This window comes from Mirounga angustirostris, unplaced genomic scaffold (assembly GCF_029215605.1).
Source record: "Mirounga angustirostris isolate CCGP_5_RB_7025 unplaced genomic scaffold, mMirAng1.0.hap1 SCAF_3, whole genome shotgun sequence".
NCBI lineage: Eukaryota > Metazoa > Chordata > Mammalia > Carnivora > Phocidae > Mirounga > Mirounga angustirostris.
In genome coordinates, this window is record NW_026991711.1 from 135,513,352 (window position 1) to 135,539,506 (window position 26,155).

The 26,155-nt window shown below is 42.5% G+C and overlaps 2 protein-coding genes across 2 annotated transcripts in view; both read left to right on the top strand.

The window, feature by feature from the left end:
• Positions 1-638: 638 nt before the first annotated feature.
• LOC123839304 (plasma membrane ascorbate-dependent reductase CYBRD1) overlaps positions 639-26,155 on the top strand; it is a 34,599-nt gene continuing 9,082 nt past the window's right edge. Inside the window, exons 1-2 of the mRNA XM_045868637.3 lie at positions 639-937; positions 17,894-18,102. Coding sequence (XP_045724593.1) covers positions 745-937; positions 17,894-18,102 — 402 coding nt within the window. The 5' untranslated portion in view covers positions 639-744. The remainder of the gene's footprint in view (positions 938-17,893; positions 18,103-26,155) is intronic.
• LOC123839303 (nucleophosmin-like) lies at positions 13,886-17,843 on the top strand. The gene has a single exon (XM_045868636.3). The coding sequence runs from the start codon at positions 14,127-14,129 to the stop codon at positions 15,009-15,011; it is 885 nt and encodes a 294-aa protein (XP_045724592.1). The 5' UTR covers positions 13,886-14,126; the 3' UTR covers positions 15,012-17,843.

The window sequence follows — 26,155 nt, forward strand, 5'->3', positions numbered from 1 at the left end:
TCCATTATTTAGGGGCGCCTGGGTGGCTCAGTTGGTTAGGCGACTGCCTTCGGCTCAGGTCATGATCTCAGGGTCCTGGGATCGAGTCCCACATCAGGCTCCCTGCTCGGCGGGGAGTCTGCTTCTCCCTCTGACCCTACCCCCTCTCATGTACTCTATCTCTCTCTCATTCTCGCTCTCTCACATAAATAAATAAATAAATAAATCTTTTTTAAAAATCCATTATTTATCACACTATATAGGCAAATCTGGGGTCCAGGAGATGTCTGTCTTTCTTCTCTAAAGCACAAACTGCAAGGAGTTTCCTTGCCGGGTAGGGCCTCTTTGGCACCTTCCTGGCAGGGACTGAAGACTGCCAATCCTCAGGGTTGGGACTCAGGAGGCTCCGTTAATCAAAATCAACACACAATCCCGTCCTCTCTCCTCCGTAGCCCCACTGCCTTCATCATCCCACAAAGAAGTAAAGACACGGGTGGAGTTCGAAGCAAGCGGCGGGTATGGAATCCAGCTCTCGTTCTGAACAACAAACCGGATCGGTTACCGGATGCCGGGCCAGGGGGCGGCCCCGAGCTTCCAGCCGGCTGGCGAGGAAGCCCCTCCTCCCGGGCGGAGGCAGCTCCCAGGACTCGAAGCCCGCGTCCCGCCCCGGAGCCAGAGCCCTGAGGCCGCCGCCGCCGCCGCCGCCGCCGCCGCCGCCGGGCAGAGAGTTCGCGGGGCTGTCGCGGCGCGGAGTATGGGGCTCTGATGGCCATGGACGGCTACAAGGGCTTTCTGGGGCTGCTGGTGTCGGCGCTGCTCGTCGGCTTCCTGTCCGTGATCTTCACCCTCATCTGGGTCCTCCACTACCGGGACGGACTCGGCTGGGATGGGACCACGCTCGAGTTTAACTGGCACCCGGTGCTCATGGTCACTGGCTTCGTCTTCATCCAGGGCATCGGTACTGGGCACCTCCTGGGAGGCAGCGGGGAGGGACGCGCCGGCCGGGGTCCCGGACCGATCGCTCTCAGCCGAGCGGGGCCGACGTGGGCGAGCGAGGGGACGAGAGGGGCGCGCGAGGCGCGCGGGGCGGGGAGCCGCGAGCGGAGCGTGCCGGGGCGCCCAGACGGCGGGGCGCGGCGGCGGGACGGAGTCGGGGGCCGCGGGCGCGCAGACCCGTGACTCGGCCGACGGGGGCTAGCGGGCAGTGGCGGCCCTGGGGCGGCGCGCGGGCCCGGGGATCGCCGCCAGACGCCTCGGGGCGGCGGCGGGGGGGCGGCTGAGCACCGCTGCAGCCGGGCGGGCGGCCCGCTACGCCGGCCCCACTTGGTTAACTCTTTGCTGCGAGTGGCCGGGGCGCGCTTGAGGCACTGCGGACACCAGAAGCCGGAACGGAGGAGGAAGGCTGCAGTGCCGTGCGTCCCTAGCCCCTTAGCCCCGAAAATCGCCCCCTGTGGCCGGAGCCTGCGCAATCACTGGCGCAGAGAGGCTCTTTAGGCGGGGCCTTTCTCTGAACCTTCTTCAGAGCTGCAGATTAGGAGGGGAAGGCAACGGGGAAAACGGTGGGGCGAGAATTTGTTCCTGTCCCAGCCTCGGTCCTGAGTGAGGGGGCCGCTCAGCCGGTGGCCAGGGTGAGTAAAGCATCAGCTCTTGTTTCACTCCTCCTAGAGCGTTCAGTTCAGTCCAGCCTCCGGGACTCAAAAGGGTGTTAGGCTTCCCTGCCTGGTCATTGGACAGACTTTAGCCCAACTTGTTTTTGTGGCTGGCGACCAGCGAAATTTCCCCTGCGGGCCTTCCTGTTGGGCGCTGGCCCCTGCGTTGGCCCGAGATGTCAGGTGGGGCCTGCGGCCCTCTGGCTCCCAGCGGAGCTTGTGCTTGAGACGTCCCTGGGGTCTGCTGTGTCCACGTTTGGCCCGGACAAGCCAGCTCCGGGCCTGCACTCTCCGGGATGAGGCTGACCGGGAGGGAGGGTTCAGTTGACGGCAGATTTTGTTTTTGTTTTGGGATATAATCGAAGTATAACATTGTATGTTTCATGTGTATAACATGTGTATTTTATATATATATATATAGGATTTATAAATCGAAATGGTCACCACAGTAACTCTAGTTAACATCCACCAGCTCACATAGCTACACATTTTTTTTCTTGTGATGAGAACTTTGGAGATGTACACTCTTAGAAATCTTTAAATTCTACTTTCTTAGCGACGGCTCAAATATACAATATAATATTATTAATGTAGTCACCATGCTGTACCTTACATCCCCAGGAATTATTACTGGAAGCTTGTACCTCCTGACCGCTTTCACACATTTTTGTCTGTGGCCACCCCCCCCCCCAATCTATGGCAGGTTTTTTTTTTTTAAGATTTTATTTATTTATTTGACAGAGAGCACAGTAGGCAGAGTGGCAGGCAGAGGGAGAGGGAGAAGCAGGCTCCCCGCTGAGCAGGGAGCCCGATGCGGGGCTCCATGCGGGGCTCGATCCCAGAACCCTGGGATCACGACCTGAGCCGAAGGCAGACGCTTAACGACTGAGCAACCCGGGGGGGCCCCTATGGCAGTTTTTATTGTGGTTGTGTAGTGCTGCTAAGTGTCCAGTTTCCTTCCTCTGATGTTGAGCTGGAGGAAGCTCTAGCTAGTGGCGCAAGCGCCATTTATTTGTAGCCACTTTTAAAAAAGTGAAGTCAAGGCCTGGCAGATAAAGTATTTAGAAGGCGGTAGAAAGCGGTGCGGGGGAGGGGTTCAGAAAATAATGGAGAGAAACATGAAGGCTTCAGAAAGAGGTCCCCACTGGCTGAAACCTCTAAGCCTTGTCTCTGAGCAGGTCGCCTTTTCTCCACTAATATCTGGCTCTCCAAAACAAACAAGGGAACAAAAGAGCTCCAGCCTCGTTCCCAAAGAAAAGATTTTTGTTTCCATGTAAAGCGTGTTTGGCAGCCTTCAGCAGGTGTGGCCAGCATCCTCCCACCCTGGGATACAGGGGCAGGCGTTGCTCATGCTTAGTTCACCTGCAGTGCGATGGGCATGGGGGTGCGAGGGCCATCAGCCAGCCAAGTTACTTTGTTATGTAAGTCCCAGTTATTTTGCCACTGACCGAAAATGAGAAAAACATACTCAAGTTCCAAAGTCGCTGTCACCAGAAACGCTCTTTCCCTCGTGGTGGAGCCCTTAAGTGTGGCCAGAGCTGTCAACATCTTCTGTTTGCTCACAATAGTAGAAACAGTCTCTTCATCTCTCCCAACCAGCACTTCAGAGCCGCTCTTACTTTCCAGAGTCTTCTCATAATTGTGAGAGTAAGGGAAACACAGATGATATTAGTTGTTTCCTGACTCACTGACCAAAGAGGAGACAGTCACAAAACGGTCACGAAAGTTTATTGAGTGCTTTCTGTATGCCCACTAAGTGCGTTCTTTCACAGGTATTTAAGAATAAACCAAGGCTATTATTCTATAAACAATATACTTCCCCGTCCCCTTCCAGTGGACCTGAGCAGGAACTGTCTATCTACATGAGGACACCATCTGGTGGCCCTGAAACGGTGCCCTCACTACATCCCATCACCAGGAAGACAAGCCAACAGATGATTATTGAAAATAAAATTTTAGTTGGAAACTATTTGGGAATGGTTCTATTTTCACATATGGACACAGCCTGACTGGAACTGGGGAGATCTTCTTTTTTTGGTTTCTTTTCACGGTCTTGAGAGGAGCTCTGAAAAACATCTCAGGCCATCTGGCCTATTTTTTCATAATGTGACTCCTAAAAGTAAATGTGGTCTGAGAAGATATTTGGAATAAAATAAACTAATAAAATCCTTATAACTTATTTAAAAAAAATAAATAAACCAAGGCACTGAGCAATTAAGTACCTTACCCATGGAAGTAGTATGTTTTCAGTGGCCTTGTTTTCAAGGTTCATTTCTCTGCCTTTATGGCAATATGCTTACTTTCCGCAAAATATCCTTAAGAGAAGCAAAAAGCTTCATCTAAAATACACCTTGAAATTCTTTATTCGTGTTAGAGTCCATTAGAGTTTTCCTAAAAGGATTTCTAGTTTCTTTAAACTTTGGGCTTTTCTTGATCTGTTCATACTCACTTTTGGGCAAAAACATGTAAATGGAGGGGCACCTGGGTGGTCAGCCCATTAAGCGTCCGACTCTTGATTACGGCTCAGGTTGTGATCTCAGGGTTATAATATCAAGCCCCACGTAGGGGAGCCTGCTTAAGATTCTCCTTCTTTTGGCTTATTCGTTAAGTGTTTGCCTTCACCTCAGGTCATGATCTCAGGGTCCTGGGATCGAGCCCCGCATCGGCTCCCTGCTCCGCAGGAAGCCTGCTTCTCCCTCTCCTACTCCGCCTGCTTGTGTTCCTTCTCTCGCTGTGTCTCTCTGTAAAATAAATAAATAAAATCTTAAAAAAAAAAAAAAACCACCAAAACCATGTAAATGAATATTTTGGAAATTTTCATCTGTTGCTTTTATGCAAACCTTGTTTTCTTAAAGCTTAGTTACAGTATTTGTATTAGTTTTGGAATGTTTGTTCTGTCAACATTCCCCATCCTGTTTATTGTTTGGATTCCAGACTTGCAAAGCACTTTAATCAGATAATGCATTTAATTGACATAAACATAAGCTTTTTCCTACAGACAGGCACACACATAGTAGTCCTGAGTTTTTACAAATCTCTGTGGGCCAGCACCTTCTCAGGTCCCGCAGCAGGAAGGCACCAGGAGGGAAACACGCATTACAGACTAGCCATGTTAAAACGGGCTTTTTTACTGTGTGTAATTGTTTCAGGAAAGAAATTTTTGGGTTTTGCTGTTTCAGATCTCTAGTAATGAACAGGATGCAATTGAGTTTGTGATGCACAAATATTTAGAGATGAAGAAGGGAAGGCTAAATTACAGTTATTACTCTAGGCATAAAATGCCTTACAAATGCAAGACACAAACAGTAAACAGTACTTAAAACCATTTGAGAACAAGTGAGAGTCTTGTGAAACACCTTTGAGCAGTAAGCTCTGGAGTAAGCATAAAAATTACAAACTAAATGTCCGTGTGTGTATGGGGGCACACAGACACATGCACACACAGTCCAGATAAATTTTGGGAAATACATGTATTCTAAAATGGAGCATAGCAGACGATAGGATATCTAAAACTGAAATAAAATTTTAAACGAGTGGAATATCTAGTAAACGTGAATGAGGAAGAGTTTCAAGGAGAACTTTAGAAGAGGCTTTGTGCTTTTCTGAAAGGAATGTTTCCCAAGAAGTAAGTTCACTGCCAGGAAATCAGAGAAAGAGCCCTTGAAAAAAAGGCTACAGAAAAGACTGAAACAAATAAACCCCCTCAAAATGGCAGTTGACCTTTTAAAAGGTTCAGCAAGGTGGAATGTGTTATTTGGTAAAAGGTAGAAAATTCAAGTATGTAAATTTGGTGAATAGAAGTCTCAGCAATTCTATACTCCTTCCTTTTCTACATGTAGAACTCTACTGTATACACTGGAGGGAGAGAAATTGAATCATCTAATGATCTCAAGTTGGCTTTGTGAGAGAATATAACTACATTTCAGTAACATTTAAAAGACTAAGAAAAAGAAATTGAGTGGTTCTTAAAAGGCAGTTGGCATATCCTATTAATGCATCTAAAAGTGACCACATTCCAAGTCCACTTAAGTGTATTTGAAAAGGCTCTTTGGGGTAGAGCATGGCAAAGAAGACAGTGGAGAAAGTGCCCCAGAAACCTACTCCAAAACCAGCCGTGGGGGCACCACTGATAATAAAACCTACCAATTTTAAGGAAAGGAAGGTTTTCACAAAGCATAAGGACCCAATTCAGGGCAACCCAAGACACATTTTTTTGTTATAAATAAATGCACACAGATCTCTTTGTAATGTAACTAATAAAAATATTTTAGAAATGATTATTTTGCTCACTGTTGTATATCTGGCACCTAAAAAAACACCTGGAACTGGCAGATGGTAGGCGAATAAATCGTTATTGAATGAAGGAGTGATTAGTTCTGTACCATCATTAAATTGTTAGTAACAAAATGCAGTTTTACTCATCTGTGATGATAATGATGGCATCTAAAGTAAAAGTGCCCTCCCTTCCCCCTCAGTGATTATCCTGTTTAGCCAGTTTGGCAGCACTGATTTATTAGGGAAGAATGGGCATCATATTATGTTGGAAATGCATCTTTACTCTGAAGGCCTTAGGCACATTCGAAAGTTGCCGCCCAAGTATGAACTGTGCCTTCTCTTGCTTACATAAAGATATCAATTCTCCCTTTTTCCTTCTGCATCATTCACTTTCTCCCCGCCATTAGCTTATTTCCAACATGTTGTAATTTCTCTCATCTTAAAACCAACCACACTCTTAACGTCCCCCCTTCAGCTACTGTTTCAGTTCTCTGCTTGCCTTACCACAGAACTTTTTGGAAATTTTTGTCAACACCTGAAGTATTGACAAAAAAGTATCTCCAATTCCTCTCCCTCATTCTCTCTTGAACCCCCTCCAGTCAGGCTTTCACTCCACTGCTCCACCAAAATTGCTCTTTTTTTTTTTTATTAATTTTTTAAAAGATTTTATTATTTATTCGTCAGAAAGATAGAGAGCACAGCAGGGTGAGCAGGAGAGGGAGAAGCAGGCTCCCCACTGAGCAGGGAGCCCCATGTCGGACTCGATTCCAGGACACTTTGATTGTGACCTGAGCTGAAGGCAGACGCTTAACCATCTGAGCCACCAGGCGTCCCCAGAATTGCTCTTAACATAGTTACCAGTGGCAAGCACGGAGCTAATTCCAGTGGTCTATTCTCAGCCCTCCATCTTGCCTGATTAGAAAGGAGCATTCGGTGTAACTGACCTCCCTGGGACACTTTCTTCACTTGGCTTTTTTTTTAAGATTTTATTTATTTGACAGAGAGAGACACAGCGAGAGAGGGGAACACAAGCAGGGGGAGTGGGAGAGGGAGAAGCAGGCTTCCCGCTGAGCAGGGAGCCCTATGCGGGGCTTGATCCCAGGACCCTGGGATCAGGGCCTGAGCCGAAGGCAGACGCTTAATGACTGAGCCACCCAGGCGCCCCATCTTCACTTGGCTTTTAAGACACCCGGTGCTCTTGGCTCTACTCTTTTCACTGGCTGTGCCTTTCAGTGTCCTTTGCTGGTTCCTCTTCATCTCCCTGATCCTTTAAATTTACAGTGCCCAAAGCTCAGTCTTCTGACCACTTCTCCTTTCTTGATGCACTCATACCCTTGGTGATCTCATCCAGTCTCATGGCTTTAAACACTATATTCGCTGAATCTGATATTTATGTCTTTGGCGTGGACCTCTCCCCAGAACTCCAGACCCACATATCCATCTGTCTACTCAGACTCTCTGTTTGGATATCAAATAGACATGTCCGAACCTCAACTCTCCATCTTCTTCACACCTCCAAAACCACTTGTCATACAGGTTCCCCGTCTCAGTAAATGGTAGCTTCATCCTTTTTGGACATTCATACAGTCATCCTGGATTCCTCTTTTCCTATCATACTTCTCATCCAATCCTTTAGAAAATTATATATACCCCAAACTCCGAATACAGTGTTATCCAGACTCTGACCATTGACTATTTTAGTTATTTATTCATTCATTGTCTGTCTTCTACTAGAATGTAAACTCCCTTGTCTGTTTTCTTCACTGCTATATCTATGGTGTGTAGAATGTTACCGAACATATAATCAGCATTTGGTAAATATTAATGAAATGAAATGAAATTAATGAAAGTTTGGCCAGTCCTCTAAACCAGGGGCCGTACCGACAAGGATGGCTTATGAAGTAAATAGGAGAAGTGGTGTAGCACCCACCAGTGTCATCCTGTGTTCAACTAAACATTCAGATACACAAGGCTGCCAAGACCATACTGGGCACCAGTGTACTCAGAAGGATATAGGACAGGAACCAGAGCTTCCTGCCAGGGCAGCATTTGCTATTCTTTTTCAATGGGCACCCTTTCTGCAATAGTTCACGTAGCAGCCATATATCCCTCCCTGAACCAGCGTCTCTCCAGGTGACAGTTCAGACATCAAGAGACAAGATCTGATTGGTGGGATCAGAGCTTAAGGTCCTCATGCCCCACAGGAGCCAGGACCTTTTGTAATGCTCTACAGACCTGGTCTCCAGTGTCCCTGCAGGGGATATTCAGTGAGTTGAACAGTAGCCCCCAAAAAGACATGTCCAGCTCCTAATCTTACGGACCTGTGAATGTGACCATAGTGTCTTTGCAGATGTAAAGTTAAGGATCTTAAGATGAGATCATCCTGATTTAGAGTGGGGCCTCAATCCAATGACTTGTGACTTTATAAAAGAAAAGAGAAGACATGAAACACAGACACAGAGAGGGGGAGGCAATGTGAAGATGGTGGCAGAGATTGGAATGATGTGCTTACAAGCCAAGGAACACCAAGAGTTGGCAGCAGCAACCAGAAGCTAGGAGAGAAGTATGGACTGGATTCTGCCTCAAAGCCTCCAGAAGGAACCAGTCCTGCCAACACCTTGATTTTGGACTAATGGCCTTCAGAACTGTGGGAGAATACATTTCTGTTGTTGGAAGCCACTCAGTTTTTGGTAATTTGTTATGGTAGACCTACGAAACCAACACCGGATATAACAGTTATCATCGCACTCTGGGAAGCCCAAAGATTGGCATTCTTATTAGGTATTTATAGATTTTTCATTGTTTCTCCCCGTTCATCAGGGGGTTATTTTCATTATAAATGGTGTTGCCTAATAACATTAGTGTCAAGCCACTGGTATGTCTTTATTAGGACAGTTAACCAAAGGTCAGATCCTCATGCAGCAGAAGGGAGATGCCTTTTGTGTGTGTGTGTTGAGGGCGGAGGAGGGATTGTAAAGAATTGGAGAGGGCCTACTTTGGACAAAATAGGAAACCTCTTAGCTGCAGCGAATTGTGGCTGTATGGGGATGCCAGCCCAAAGTGGCTAGGGCTTCCCATTATCCCAGAGAATCCAGATTTTTAAAAAACTGGTTCAATCTAAAACCAGCCACAGAACCAGAACAAAACCCCCGAACATGGTGCTGATCAAACAAAACACATCTATGGACCAAATCCAGTCCATACCTTCCAGTTTACAAGTGACTTCTGCTAGAGCTTTCTATCTTGACTTTGTGGAATTTAAAATTTTTCCCTTAAAAAGTAGAACAATCTTCTCTTTTAAGAAATTAGACCAGAAATCTTTGTTAGAACTACTTTTCTTCCTGTAGAAACTTTCTTAAAAGGCCAAAATAGGCTTTGAAATAACTGCACAGACTTGGGCTGTACTTTTCTAGGTTCATTCATTCATTCAGTTTTCATATATCATCCTATTTAATTAGCATACATTTATTAAGCACTTACTGTATGTCAGACACTGTGTAAAACAAATGAGTAAAATGTAGCCTTGCCTATAAGTTGTTCCCATTTGAGTTTGTTACAGCTGAGTTATGGTTTTCTTTTAGAAAACCTGAGCCCTAAGTATTTAAAGCTGGCTAGGATTTGAAGTTCAGTGCCTAATTTTAGAGATCAAATGCCTGACCAGGGTCAGACAAAGAGGTGATGTCAGAACCAGTTATAATATTTGTAATCTGTTACAATATTGATACGAGGCATAAGAAAATATAGCTGATGTTTCTAACAATGCAGGATTTCTGGATATTTATACATGTCTAGCAATTAATCGAATTTTTCTCTCTTCACACACTATTTGGTACCATCTAGCTGCCTTTGTGGTAATTTCAGTCACTTCAAAGAGATGCTTAAGTGCCAGGACACTAAAACAAATCTTCCAAATCATCCAAATCCCTTCCTGCATTTTGATTCTCTAAAGGTTTTCAGTTACATGATATTCATGTGGTGAGACAGTTTGAATACACAGGCATGTTTCAAAACTTAAGATTCTTCTTCTTTTTTTTTTTTTCCCAGTGGCAGGTAGATTTTATTGGACTGGGACACACCGGGGACCCTCGCCCATGGCAGAGAGTGGGGGTCAGATTGAAGATACAAATCTGATGGTCACTTGTGGTAGAACCACAAATTCTGACTGTGCTGGATGAAGGGGAGCAGAGGACCAGGTTGGCTGGTCGCTGCCAAGCCCGACTTTCCTGTTGGCCTACCGGGAGGCGGGCGCGCAGGGGGCTCGCAGCGGGCGGTGCCAGGGGGGAAGCCCGCCCGCGTCGCTGCTGCCCGGTTCTCCGCGTGCCAGGTTCACGGCGTCCCCGGCCATGCAGCCCCGGGTGCTCCGCGAGCGCAGTGCGGGCGGCCTGAACTCTCAGGCTGCGGTGCTTCAGAGTTCAGTCTCTTTGAGAGCCACTGCAGGAATCTTTCCAAGATTATTTTAAAAGGGTTCTCTGCTTTTACGTTTAAACTTGAGGTCTTTGGGCGCCTGGGTGGCTCAGTCCTTAAGCGTCTGCTTTCGGCGTGGGTCATGATCTCAGTGTCTTGGGATCGAGTCCCGCATCGGGCTCCCTGCTCAGCGGGGAGTCTGCTTCTCCCTCTCCCTCTGCCACTTCCCTTGCTTGTGCTCTCTCTCTCTGTCAAATAATCTTTAAAAAAAATAAAAATAAACTTGAGGTCTTTGGATACAGTCTGGTACGTTTTTGGGTGCACGGAGAAATGAGTTGATAATATTGCTCAGAACGTATACTGAGGATGTCAAAATAATACTTTATTCAAAGAGTTAAGAAAAGTGTAATGGGTACCCCATATTTAAGTAGAATTTGTGTCTTAAAATTACAGTGTACTTCAAACAATAACTTACTGTTTTGGGGGGTTCACTTAAAGCTTATGTAAAGCTGTTTAGTGGGCACAAGTGTAGAGTACCTTGTTCCTTACTTGAAAGGACCATTCGGTCTTACATGAGCTAACACTTGGATCAGCAGTACAGATCGTCTTGAGTTTTTGATTCGTGCATTTTAAAAGAGGATCTGCTCATTTGCTGGGGTCTGCTCATTTGCTGGGGAATACTGAATAAATTACTGTACTTTATTAAATTTATTTATTCAACATACACTTAATGAGTTCCTCTTGTGTGCCAGGCTATGTGCTAAATGCTGAGATATGGCAAGGAACAAAATAGACATGCTCCTACCTTCATGAGTCATAAGATTTAAACACAGAAGGACTAGAGTCAAATTGTTTTCTATGTTTGGGGACATTTCTCCTTCCAAGTGCCCCTCTCTCCACATACCCTTTGACAGATTCTAAATTTGCATTGCCTGCATATAGACAAACCTGCATATAGATAGTTCTGTAATGGTATATGGATCGAAAGCTGGTGTCAAACTAGAGATTACATCTTAGAGAGTACATATTTTCACATATTCCTGAATTGATTAGGCAGTGGGGAGCTGAGAAATTTTCTAATAAATAAATTCAAGTTACTGTATTTTCACTTTCATTTGTCCAAAAAATAATTAAACACAGGTGTTGATTTCCTTTTTCCTTTCCTTTTCTTTCTTTCTTTCTTTCTTTCTTTTTCTTTCTTTTCTTTCTTTCTTTCTATTTTTTCTTCCTTGCTTTCTTTTTAAGTTTATCACAACAGCATATTCCACTACCAATATTTTTTCTTTTATAAAGATTTAACATGTATTTCTCGATATATGTGTTCATGTTTTCCTCCATTTTCTGGGGGAAAATGGTCTTGCCAACTAGGGCCTCTAACAGAAAAGCCTTGTTTCAGTTACAAGTAGCTGTTTGATGCCATTTCCCCTCCTCATGGGCTCATGAGACCTTTTTCTTCCTTCTCGCTGAACCTCAGGAATGGTGTCTAGGTAAATGCCAAGCCAAAGAAGCAAGAAATATTTAAATTCCGCTCTCCAGGCAGTTTTTATAGCTGTTGAGAGTAGCTTCTTGTTTAAGAAATGTGGTTTGATTTGTTAAGATTGCCCTTTTCTCCTGAAGTACACCATAGTTTGGTTACTTATATATTTTTAAAAACATGTAAACACCTTATGCAAATGCAGCATTTTGCAGTTATCCTTCATTTACCTAGAGAGCATTCTGATGATAGTCAACTATGTAGCAGAACTTCTATATAGCCAGGATAGGCCTCACTCACATGAGAGCCTCTCCAATTTCCACAGGCTGCCTACTTAGTAGAGATTAATTCGATATTAGGTTTCTGAGTTTACAAAGATGTTGGTTTAACTTTAAAACAATTAGGAACCCTTTCAATCATACAGAAAGTAACATAACAGATCCCCATGTGTTCATCACCCTGATTTAACAGATGTTCCGATTTTTGCCAACATAAAGATTTATAAACTAGAACTTAAATCTGGTAGGAATAAAAGATAATACAGGATGATGGAGGGAAGGTAAGCAACCTAACCTGAGGAAGAAACTAAAAAAGGAGATTGAAGAACTCTACACTAGACCCAGGGACTGAAAAACCTTAATTGCCTGGGCTCATGTGAATCAGAAGCAAGCCCCTCTCCTGCCTGAGGCCCCTAAGGGCTTTCTCCTCTGGTAATAGGACAATATGTTTTATTGGTAATCCCAAATCCACAGTAAAAGATTGACTTGTGTTCCATTCATGCTACTCCTGCTGGAGAAGGAAAGCTAGTGTGCAACCAATCTAAAATCATTTGAGTAAATGTGAAAGGTTTAAAAATCCAGTTTTAACACTTAAAGGGGAAAGATTTTAGTTTTATCATGTTCCTCTGTGATGCCTGTATTATTTAGAAGAGTAAAAATTCTTCGCTGAACATTTTTTTAGGTAAATATTTTATTGAAGAACCACATACATGCAGAAAAATACCTAAATCATAAGTTACGTGTTTTCATAACATGAACACACTCACGTACCCGATCATGAAACAACATCCCAGGCATCCGAGGATTTTCCTGGTAACCATTGTAACTTCTCTCAGTCATGACAATTACTCCTGACTTCTAATATCAGAGGTTAGTTTTGACTTTGGAAAAATTTAATATAACAGGATCCAGATTGGGGAGAAAACGCTGTTGTGATTTATTGTTCATAATTTGCTTTTCAAGCAAACATATTCCAAGTATTCCCTTTTTATATGTAGATGTTCAAGTTCCCTCATCTAAGATGAGGGCAGTGCCTCGGTGATAGGATGATGATGATGATGATGATGACAATAATATTAATTTTAAAACACTAAGATTAAGCAAGCTACTTAGCCTCTCTGTTCCTTAGCTTCCTCCTCTATATAATGGTCATGGTAATAGTAACTGTACCTTCCTCACAGAGTTGAGGTTAAGAGTTATAATGTAAATGTAAACATGTGGAGCACTTAGCAGGATGCCTCCTATCTAGCAAGGGCTCAGCTGTGTGTGTGTGTGTGTGTGTGTGTGTGTAATAAATGAGGTTAACCCAGAAGATGGTGAGATGTATTATTAGATTTTCACATTTTCCACATTTTTATTTTACTACTGCCTGATCACACAGATTGCAAAAGGCTCTACTGTGTGGATGAAAGGTCACAAAGTCATTGGATAAAGAGGCATTTGCTTTTCTTGATAACTGGAAATCATATATGGTGTGCCACTGAATCAGAGGAGAAAAAGCATAAGGAGGGGAAACCATGTGTTTGAGTTGACTTCATTTTTTTCCCTAGACTTTGATCAGCGTGCAGAAAGTGTTTTATATTCATCTTAAAAATACTTATGGGTCACATACACAAATAAAACTAATGAAATCTGATTTAGGTCAGTGGATTATATTGAAGTCAATTTCGTGGTTGTGATATTGTACTATGGTTATATGTAAGATGTTACCATTGGTAACACCAAATATTACCAGCTATGTGAAGAGTATATGGGCTCTCTGTATTATTTCTTAGAATTGCATGTAAATGTACAATTATCTCAAAATAAGAGTTAAAAAAAAAAAACATGCTTATGGATCTACATACTTTGAGCCCAGGGCTGTCCTAGGCTCAGGTACAAGGAAAAACAGAAAAACACATTCCTGCCCTCAGAGAGGATAAAGTAGGGATGAGAACGGACTTTGAACTAGCTTTTAAAAGTACAGGGGTGCTCTGGTGTGATTCCGTCCTGCGCGACTGTTGTGTGGAACAGTAGTCGTTTATCTTCGTCCGCCTTCTCTTCCACCTAAGTGCGTGCCAGCACCCCATGGAAGATTCGATGGACATGGACATGAGCCTTCTGAGGCCCCAGAACTATCTTTTCGGTTGTGAACTAAAGGCTGACAAGGATTATCACTTTAAGGTGGTTAATGATGAAAATGAGCACCAGTTATCTTTAAGAACGGTCAGTTTAGGAGCTGATGCAAAGGATGAATTGCACATTGTTGAAGCAGAGGCAATGAATTATGAAGGCAGTCCAATTAAAGTCACACTGGCAACTTTGAAAATGTCTGTACAGCCAACAGTTTCTCTTGGGGGCTTTGAAATAACACCACCTGTGGTCTTACGGTTGAAATGTGGTTCAGGGCCTGTGCATATTAGTGGACAGCACTTAGTAGCTGTGGAGGAAGATGCAGAGTCAGAAGATGAAGAGGAAGAGGACGTGAAACTCCTTAGTATATCTGGAAAGCGTTCTGCCCCTGGAAGTGGTAACAAGTTTCCACAGAAAAAAGTAAAACTTGCTGCTGCTGAAGATGATGATGAAGATGACGATGATGACGATGATGACGAAGATGATGATGATGATGATTTTGATGATGAGGAAGCTGAAGAAAAGGCTCCAGTAAAGAAATCTATACGAGATACTCCAGCCAAAAATGCACAAAAATCAAACCAGAATGGAAAAGACTCAAAACCATCAATACCAAGAACAAAGGGTCAAGAATCTTTCAAAAAACAGGAAAAGACGCCCAAAACACTGAAAGGACCTAGTTCTGTAGAAGACATTAAAGCAAAAATGCAAGCAAGTATAGAAAAAGGTGGTTCTCTTCCCAAAGTGGAAGCCAAGTTCATCAATTATGTGAAGAATTGCTTCCGGGTGACTGACCAAGAGGCTATTCAAGATCTCTGGCAGTGGAGGAAGTCTCTTTAAGAAAATAGTTTAAACAGTTTGTTAAAATTTTCCGTCTTATTTCATTTCTGTAACAGTTGATATCTGGCTGTCCTTTTTATAATGCAGACTGAGAACTTTCCCTACCGTGTCTGATAAATGTTGTCCAGGTTCCATTGCCAAGAATGTGTTGTCAAAATGCCTGTTTAGTTTTTAAAGATGGAACTCCACCCTTTGCTTGGTTTTAAGTATGTATGGAATGTTATGATAGGACATAGTAGTAGTGGTGGTCAGACAAATGGAAATGGTGGGGAGACAAAAATATACATGTGAAATAAACTCAGTATTTTAATAAAGTAAAAAAAAAAAAGTACAGGGGCACCTACCTGGGTGGCTCAGTCGGTTAAGCATCTGCCTTCGGCTCAGGGCATGATCTCAGAGTCCTGGGATCGAGTACCAAGTTTTGGGCTCCCTGCTCAATGGGGAGTCTGCTTCTCCCTCTCCCTCCGCCCCTCCCCCCACTCATGCTCTCTCTCTCTCTCTCTCAAATAAATAAATACAGTCTTAAAAAAAAGTTCCAGTTGACTCTGGAACAGCATGGGTTTGAACCATAGTACAGGTCCACATACAGGTGGATTTTTTTTTTGATAAACACACTCTACTGTAAATGTTTTTCCTTATGATTTTCTCAACATTTTCTTTTCTCTAGCTTATTTCATTCTAAGAATACAGTATATTATACATATAACATACAAAATATGTGTTAATCAACTGTTTATGTTATGGGTAAGGTTTCCAGTCAACAGTAGGCTATTAGTAATTAAATTTTGGAGGAGTCAAAAGTTATATGCAGATTTTCAACTGTGTGTAGGTCATTACCCCTAACTTTGCTCAATGGTCAAGTGGTATAACCTTGTTTAAGGATCAACTGGTCTACCTGGTTGCACTAAGTGGCTTGAAAAGATTCACTGAATCTAGAAATGATTATCCAAAAAGTCTCTGTGTCCTCAAGGAAATATAACCAGTCAACATTTATAAGATATCCATATATGCACTAAAATTAGTAAGTAGCAATCCTTCAGACTTTGGATTAGATGAAAAGAATGTGTCTTAATGGTGAGGGCTGTCAGGTGTTGTGAAATGGAGCCAAAGGACAGGAAAATTGGCATCTTGTGCTGAAAGCTTTAAAAAGGCTGAATTCACATCTGTCTTTGTAGGTTTATATGTGTTTCTGAGACTAGATTAGATAATCTCATACATTTTTGTGATCCTATGAAGTTCTATATTTTTAAATTGTAAATGTCTTTAGTGGGAATGTGCTCTTTTTTTTCTTACTGGAACTAAGCAATATACAGGATACACTGCTGGTATAATGGAATCCATCTTCCAAGGAAATATTCTTCAAACTTTTTCAACCTGCCATACATTTTCAGATCTCTAAATTTTCCCTGACATGGACCAGAGGGGTGGGAATGAGGGTGGGTAGCGGCAGGATATTGTCTTCAGAACAAAAATTAATTGCATGCTGGTTAAGGTGACCATATAATCTGTTGCTTAAACCAGGACAATTTAAAAAAAAATGCTTTCAAAAATGTTTTTGTTGAAGTTTAATCTACATGCAAAAAAGTGTACATATAATGTATAGCTTGATGAATCTTTCCTCAGTGGATATTTATGTAACCAGCACCCAGACTGAGAAACAGAATATTAGCAGGAAGCTAGAAATCCCTTTATGTTCCTTTCCAGTTACTATACTCTTTCCTCACAAGGGTAACAACTATCCTGACTTTTCTTATTGCAGAGATGAGTTTTGCTTGCTTTTATACTTCGTATAAATTGAATCCATACAGCATATACTTGTTTATGTCTCGTTTCTTGGCATTGACATTATAGGTTGATCCATATTGTTGGGTGAAGTTCTAGTTATAGATTATTCATTCTCTTTGTTGTATATTATTCTATGGTGTGAATATATCACAATTTATTTATTCATTCTATTAATGATGGGCATTTGGGGAGTTTCTAGTTTTTGGCCACTACAAATGGTGCTGCTAATAATATTCTAGTGCATGTCTTTTGGTGAACATATGTACATATTCCTTTGGAGCATATACCCAGGAGTAGAATTGTTGGATCATAAGTTACACGTAAGTTTAGCTTGAATAAATGCTGCTGGTTTTCCAGAGTGTTTGTTCTCATTTAATCTCCTATTGTAGAACGTGAGAGCTCTGATTGCTTTACATCCTCTCCAATACTTGGCATTTTTCATGTTTAGCCATTCAGATATATGGTAGACATATTCTCATTTGATTTTAATTTGCATTTCTCTGTTGGCTAATGAAGTTGATATTTTGCTTATGTTTCTCTCTCTATTTTTGGATATACTTTTTGGTAAAATACTGGGATATATTCTTTTGTCTATTTAAAACTTGGTGCATATTTTTCTATTCCTTAATCTGTCTTTTCTTATCAAACTAAGACACACACAAAAAACAGGTCATAAGATTAATAATTTAGTTTTGGATTTGCTGAGCTTGAGATATACGGAGGCATCTATATAGCGATGTCAAGAAGTTGTTGAATTATGTGGGTCTGGAGTTCAGAAGAAAGTTCTGGGCTGGAGATATGAATTTTGGAGTCCCTGCCATGTGGGTGGCATCTCAGTGAAAGAGTGAATGAGGTCACCCACAGAGAAAAAGTCTTAGAACTGAGCCTGAGAGCTACCAGGGTTTGTTCATAAGTTGGGAGTAATGAAGATGCTGGCAAAGGAGCCCAAGAATGAACTCGTGAGAGCCAGGGAAGAGGGGAGAACCAGAAGCCAAGTGAAAAGGGTTTCATGGAAGGGAGTGTTCGGTGTGTCAAAGTGTTCAACTTGTTTTGATTAAAAATAACACCACATTCTGTCCCCTTTCGTCTCTTTCTAGCCATCATCGTATACAGACTGCCATGGACCTGGAAATGCAGCAAGCTCCTGATGAAGTCCATCCATGCAGGGTTACACACCGTTGCTGCCATTCTCGTAATTATCGCTCTGGTGTCCGTTTTTGATTTCCACAATGCCTTGAGTATCCCCAACATGTACAGTCTACACAGCTGGGTCGGGCTGACGGTTGTCGTACTCTACATCTTACAGGTCAGTGTCTCGGTGTATTTATAAACACATTATAAAAAGTACAACAGTTCAGATACCGTAGATGTTTTCTATACATTCATATTTCTTGGAAACCGTCTTCTCATTCCCCCACTTGGCTCTGCTCCATTTTGTTTCCATTGTAGGTATGCCCCCCTGAGGGACCACCAGAACTGCAGAATTCACAGTCTTTCAGCTTGAGTGTGAGATTTTAGATATGGACAGATCTGTGTAGGGAAACTGCCATGTGCAGTTCCATGTGCTAAATAAATAAGCATAGGCAAGAGCTACAGATTTTTTCCCCATATTCTCTATCACTTCTATTTTCTAACTTTATGAATGAAAACATGAATTTTACTTCTTTGTTAGATTTTGAAGGCTCAGTGGTTAATTTAGTTTTCCCCTTCCCTCATTTAGTAAAAACACATACTTTTGGGAGCACTGTATTTAAACATAAGCTAATGGAGTGTGATAGGGATTTGGCTGTTCTAGGTCACTGAAGTAAAAGGTTAATTTTAAAAGTCTTTTTGGTGTTAACCACTTTGTTGAAAAATCTTTGTCAACTATGTCAATTCCTTTCCCTTGCTTAGTACAGTATATATCCAGCTACCTGATTGGGATATCAATGTAAACTTTAGTTTTCTGTGAACATAGGAGAAGAAACTGGAGTGAATCCATAAAACCCCAAGGCGCATCTTTTTTTTTTTTTTTTTAAGATTTATGTATTTATTTGAGAGAGAGAGAGCATGCGAGCATGGGGGGGAGGGCAGAAGAAAAGGGAGAGAGATTCTCAAGCAGACTCCATGTTGAGCACAGAGCTCAACATGGGGCTCGATCTCACGACCCTGAGATCATAACCTGAGTCGAAACCAAGAGTCTGACTCTCAGCTGACTGCGCCACCCAGGCACCACCCCCAACAAGGCATATCTTAAAATATATGAATGTATGACCTCTTAGAAAAAGACCTCTTACCAGGTATCTGTCATTTCTCTTTTTAAAGAAAGGCTTTTAAAGCCTTAAGCCTTCTTGGATTTTAATTAAATAAAAGTTAATGTATGTATGGACACTATTGATTATTTAAGTTTGCATTACCATGACTGGAGGTAGGGATTAGAGAATGGAAAGGGGCCAGACAGGATGGGAGCACAGAGAAAACCCTGGATCAAACATGATCTTACTGATAAGAAGGAACAAGAAAAATACCTCAAATTGGATAGCTGAGCCTAGCTCAGACCTCCTGTCCTCAAGGCTGATTTTCCCTCAGTGTTCTCTTCGGGAGGCAGCTTTTTTCTCCCCCAGCAGCTAGTGGGTCCTCCCAGAGAGTAGGATGGCAAGAGCAGAGGCCACTGAGATGCTGCCTGTTGCTTTGGGGACCCCCTTGGCTTCCTGGCGTCTCTTCAGAACTTTTCTCCACTCCGTGTTCTGCTTTCAGCCGTCCGTTCCCCTCACTTTGTCTCACTTCCTCTGCACCACTTCAGGATGCGGAACACAGGAGAGGGAGCGCTGTGTGAAGCATTCTGCCTATCTCCCCTAGTCCTTCATGGGAGATGGCCTTTGCCGGTGCTGAGGATGTGCAAGTTACACAGCCAGAGGCAGAGCTGGGACTCAGGCCCAAGTCCGGGGCCCTCCCCACAAGCACTTAGTTCTGCTGTTCCCATGATGTCCCCATGATCACTCAGCTAGCCTTTGAGGATCCTCAGCTGGAGGGTGTATCTCTGAGGAACAGAATGGAAACCACCCAAAAGTTATGTAGCTTGCCTGTGAGAGGGTTCTGTGGTTCTGAGTGCAGTAATTAAAACGAACTAGATAAAATACCGTTACTGAGTCATGTGATTATATAGAGCTGTCCAGATAATCCAAGATTATCTCCCAATCATAAGATCCATAAACTAATTACATTTACAAAATGTCTTGCCATGTAACATAACATATTCATAGCTTTCAGGGATTAGGGTATGAATATCTTTGCAGGTATAGGGGGCAGCATGATTCAGCCTCCCACAACTATGAATAAAAAATAGAAGAAATTGTAAGTGAAATGAAAATCTGGTTCTTTAAAAAAAAATAAAATAGATAAACCATTGCAAACCTGATTGAGAAAAAACAAAATATACAACCTTCAGAATAAGAAAGAAATATAATCATAGATACAAATAATATTTTGAAATTAGGACAGATTATTAAATTTTAATGTACAGTAATATGCTTAAAAATCTTAAAGAAAGAAAAAAGGACTATTTTCTTGCCAAATGTAAACTACCAGATTTGATCCAAGAGGAATTAGAAAACCTAAACTGGCCAATAATATTAGACGAAATTGGTAAGGTTGTTTGAAATCTATCACTAAAAAAAGCATTGGGTCCTTACTGTTTTATACCTTTGACCGTCTAGGAACAGGTACTTTCTTTTTTTTTTTTTTTTTTTAAGATTTTATTTATTTATTTGACAGAGAGATAGAGAGAGAACAGGTAGGCAGAGAGGCAGGCAGAGGGAGACGGAGAGGCAGGCTCCCCGCCGAGCAGGGAGCCTGATGCGGGGCTCGATCCCGGGACTCCAGGATCATGACCTGAGCCGAAGGCAGTCGCCTAACCGACTGAGCCACCCAGGCGCCCCTAGGAACAGGTACTTTCAACTATTCCAGTACACTGAGAGAAAACAAACTCTTCTTAGATGTGGCCCCGTTGTGCATCACATACTCCCACACCTAAGATGACGGCTTGGATAACAAACACCTTTACTAACATCCAACAGCAAACACCAACTTAAACTGTGAAATATTGAAGACATTTCTATTAAATTAATAAGACATTGGTGCTTGCTTCCTTTGTCATTCAACTTTATTTTAGAGGTTTTAGCTACAAGATAATGAAAAAAATCCGTATAAATAATAGAGAATTTGTGACTTTTTTTTGGTTTGCAGATCATGTAATGTATGTCTAGTACCACGAGATGGCTAGAGTAATAAGAGCATTTGGAAAGGTGGCTGGATATAAGATAGCCATTCATAATTCAATAACTTTTGCCTAAACTGGAAATAACCACTTAGAATAAGAAGTAGAATTCATTTATAATATGGATATAAAATTATAAAATACCTAGGAATAAATTGAACAATGAGGGTGTAAAACCTATATGTAGAATATGTAGAATACGGGGGCGTCTGGGTGCCTCAGATGGTTAAGTGTCTGCCTTTGGGGTCCTGGGATCGAGTCCTGCATCAGGCTCACTGCTCAGCAGGGAGTCTGCTTCTCCCTCTCTCTCTGCCCCTCCCCCTTGCTTGTGCTCTCTCTGTCTCTCTCTCAAATGAATAAATAAAATCTTAAAAAAGAAAAAAAAAGAACATGTAAAATACTATAAAATCTTATTGAGAAAACGTGGTATAATTAGAGAGATACCATGTTACTAAAAGAGGAAAATTAATATAGAAATATCTTTCCCTCTTCAACCATATTTATTTTTAATATAATTCTAATTTTAAGCCCGATGGGAGTCTTAAACTTGCAGAGCAAATACCCAAGGATAATCAAAAAAATTTTGAAAAAGAAGCAAAGGGAGACCTGCCTTATTCAAAACAAGTTATTAAAACAAAAGTAAACAAATTATAGTCATGGAAAGAACAGAGAGGACAGAAACAGTCCAAGTATGTATGAGAACTTTTTCTATGACACTATGGTATTTCAATTTAGTGGAGAAAGAATTTTGCTTATTAAAAAATGCTACCATCATAATTGGTTATCCATTTGGAAGAAACCAAATAAATAAGCAAAAGGACTCTGTATATAACACAAAAGAAAAAAGATTCCAGATAGATTAACGTTTTAAATATTAAAAAAACAAAGCCAATGAAAAGAGAAAAAGAAAACTAAGAAGCATATAATCTGTATAATCTGAGGTTGGGGACTCCATAGAGTTGACAAGAAATCACAAGTCATAAAGGAAAAGAAAGACATATTTGATTACATAAATTTTTTAAAAAAATTATATGGGGCAAATATACCAAAGTCAACAGAAACTGCACCAAGGGGATATGGGGAATAATCATGTCATGTGTTAAGGGTTAATGCATTTAATATATAAAACAACTCCTTTTTTTTTTTTTAAAGATTTTATTTATTTGTCAGAGAGAGAGAGGGAGAGCACAAGCAGGGGGAGTGGCAGGCGGAGGGAGAAGCAGACTCCCCGCTGAGCAAGGAGCCCGATGTGGGACTCGATCCCAGGACTGGGATCATGACCTGAGCCGAAGACTCAATCGACTGAGCCACCCAGGTGTCCCTAATTTATAAAACAACCCCTAAAAATTAGTGATAAAAAGGCAACCTCATAGAAAAATAAACAGAAAATTTGAATAGGCATGTCAAAGAAGAAAAACTTAAATCACCAATAAGCATATGATAAAATGTCCAACCTCACTAAGAAGTTAGGAAAATGTGAGGACAACAATAAAATGTCATTTTCCCCCACAAGACTATCACAACAACAGTGGTGATGTTCCTTGCTGCCAAGGGTGTGAGGTAAAGGGTGCTCTCCACTTCTGCTTTTCCATTGCTGGTAGGAAAATGCATTGTTAACAAATTTTAGGGAAGTAATTTGTTACTATCTACTAAAATTTTTTTTAAAATATGGTTACCCTTAACCTAGCAATCCCACATTCGTAGAGAGCGGAAGTAAAATACTGTAACATAAGGAACTCTAAAAAGGATTTTTTAGTGTGGCACTGTTTGTGCAGGCAGGAAACGGGAAGCAATCTAAATGCCCACCAATAGGGAATGGTTAAATGTGGTAAATCGATGGTGGATATTATAAAGGTATTACAAGTAGCTCTGTCTACTGACCAAGAGTGAAATCATGATACGCTCTTCTGTATAAAAAACACTGAAGAGTAATAGGTATAGTAAAATGTCATTTTAAAAAAAGGAAAGAGAGGAAGAAAAAAAGCATATATGTGTTGATGTGTAAAGAAAGGTGTGAGAGAATATACCAAACTACTACTATTGTGGGAGTGGGTAGGATTCGTTGGGGGGTTATTTTTAAATGTATCTTGTTTGACTTGCTTAAACATGGAGCTCTTTTGTTTTAAATATAAGTAAATCATATGTTACATAAAATCATATAGTTTTTTTAAAGATTTTATTTCTTTATTTGAGAGAGAGGAAGAAAGCACAAGTTAGGGGTGGGGCAGAGGGAGAGGGAGAAGCAGGCTCCCCGCGGAGCAGGGAGCCCGATGCGGGGCTCGATCCCACGACCCTGGGATCATGACTTGAGCCGAAGGCAGACGCTCAACCGACTGAGCCACCCAGGCGCCCCTACATAGTTTCCTAAAACTAAACAAGCAAATGGGCGTCCCCTCACCGCAGCTGGGAGTACACACATCGTGCTTGGTGCCCGCGGTTGTTCAGGAACCAGGTGAACGGTGTCCTGTCAGGGCAAGAGGACTACATTCCAGCTTTATTCCTTCTTTGCATAACGGCTGTTGTCAAGCTATTTGCATTGCTTCTCCCTAGAAGTGACGGAACAGATCACCCAGGTGTGCTCAGGAAGTAACGACACAAAAGAACATTTTCTTTCCCAGAGGAAAGAAACCAATTCCAAGCTTGCTTTCTTCGCTTTTGATAGGCGCTACGCTTCCTCCTTATGATTTACAAAGAGTCCTGCCTCCATATTCTTTTTTTTTTTTTTTAAAGATTTTATTTATTTATTTGAGAGAGAGACTGAGAGAGAGAGAGAGCATGAGAGGGAGGAGGGTCAGAGGGAGAAGCAGGCTCCCCGCTGAGCAGGGAGCCCGATGCGGGACTCGATCCCGGGACTCCAGGATCATGACCCGAGCCGAAGGCAGTCGCTCAACCGACTGAGCCACCCAGTCACCCGGGAGGCAGTTACTTTTCTTTTTTTTTTAAAGATTTATTTATTTATTTATTTATTTATTTATTTATTTATTTATTTATTTGAGAGAGCGAGAATGAGATAGAGCATGAGAGGGGGGAGGGTCAGAAGGAGAAGCAGACCCCCCGCCGAGCAGGGAGCCCGATGCGGGACTCGATCCCGGGACTCCAGGATCATGACCTGAGCCGAAGGCAGTCGCCTAACCAACTGAGCCACCCAGGCGCCCCCTGCCTCCATATTCTTAGTTGTAAAAATTCATGAGCCACAAAAATCTGCTTCGACGGAGACATGCTTCTGTCAGATTTCTTAAGTCAAAAGTGCAAAGGGGAAGGAAGCAGTTTCTCTGACTCCAGAAGAGTTCTCGGTGGAGGTTCCTGGAGCTGCCACTTGCTGGCCGAGAACACGAAGCCCCACTTTCCGGGAGCAGCAGTAGCTGCTGTCTTTGTGCCGGCTTCCATGGCCCCGGCTGCCCGCCCTTGGGTCCCCGAGCCTACCCGCGTGCGGGCCGTTCGCCGAGACTGTGAGGCTGGTTTGCACGCCCCGCCCCCCGGGAACCCTTCAAGAAGCAATCCTGCCACCGAGTGTGAAGAGCGCGGGAGAGACCGTCAAGTTCGGATGCTCTTCCCTTGGCGCTGTTGGGGGTTAGCGGAGCTTCCGGGTCAGCATTTTTTCTGCCAAGTGAAGCCAGTGTCCAGGTGATTTCAGTAAGTAAAGAGCGAGGCGAGCAACAAAGGCTGCAGCCAGGAAAGGCTGAAAGGTCTTCCTCCTTCCTCATGTTTACCGATGGATCGTAAAGCATTTCAAGTGTAGAATACTTTCCGACTTGTGACATCTAGCCTCTGAGGCATTTTTAAACAATAACGAACTATCAGAGGTCCAAAGTGAACTCTCACTGGGCCACGTTCTCTGCATATCACCTATCCTTCCCTCAGCTAGGTGGCTCCTGAGATCCTTGAGCCTACCCCCCCCCCCAAAAAAGAGGGCCCACCTTTCCTGAGTCCATAGATTAAACTGTGTTTGGGTCTGCTTGTATCTTTTTTTTTTTTTTTTTAAGATTTTATTTATTTATTCATGAGAGACAGAGTGAGAAGCAGGCTCCCAAGGAGCAGAGAGCCCGATGCGGGACTCCATCCCGGGACTCCGGGATCATGACCTGAACCGAAGGCAGACGCTTAACCATCGGAGCCACCCAGGCACCCTGGGTCTGCTTGTATCTTAAGTGCCCTCTTGACTGAGGCACTCGGACTGGGGGTTGGACCAGGCCGGATCATCTGATCTGCTGCCTGCCCTGCCCAATTCCACAGCCCGGAAAACAGGATCACAGGAATGATTCCTCTGCAAAGCAGAGATCCTTTATTTACCCTTTTGAAGAGGAAATTAAGCTGAACTTTCTTTATGACCCTCTCCTCCCAAATTTTGCTGACATATATTTTCGTATTCTTTCTTTTCATCTCTCTGAGGTGTTCCTTCTCTCTGCTTCCAAGGCATCCTCTTAGAGTAGTTTTCAAAGTCTGGGCCAGGGAGCCCTGAACGGGGTGGCGGGGGGTGTGTGTGTGTGTGTGACAGGTGGGGGTAACCAAGATTTTTCAGGGGGTCTTTCTGTTCAAAGCTCTTTTCATAATACTAAGATGGTATTTGTCTTTGTCTCAGTTCCTCACAAGTGTTCAGGGGACTTTTCCAGAGGCCGCATTATATGTGCTATCCTATAAGACCGAATGTGGAGACAAATAGAGGAATCCAATTATCCACTATTGAATCAGACCTTAAAATGATTTGCAAACATGACACTCGACTCACTATTTTTTTGTTTCACATAATATAGTTATTTTTCCATAAGACATGTTATTTATGTAAATATGTAGAGAATTTATTATCATTGTTAAATGAATAAGTATTTTTAGAAGTTTCAGCTTTAATTTCTACTATGGTAAATATCAATAGACGTAGCCCATATAAATAAAAGCTCTTTGGGGTTCTCAATTTAAAAAGCCCTATTGTATGTATTTAGAAGTTACAGATCATGATAAAATTAACTGCTATGCTTCCACCATCCAGCCTAATTTAGAAAACATAGAACCCCTACCCACTCCTACCTGGATCCCAGATTTCTCTACTTACCCCAACCCCTAGTGGTAACCATTCTCTGGAAGTTTTTTTGTCATTCCCTGTTTTTCT

What these genes read in the sequence shown, in the direction of transcription:
- LOC123839303 (XM_045868636.3), top strand. Translation starts at nt 14,127, where the DNA reads ATGGAAGATTCGATGGACATGGACATGAGCCTTCTGAGGCCCCAGAAC.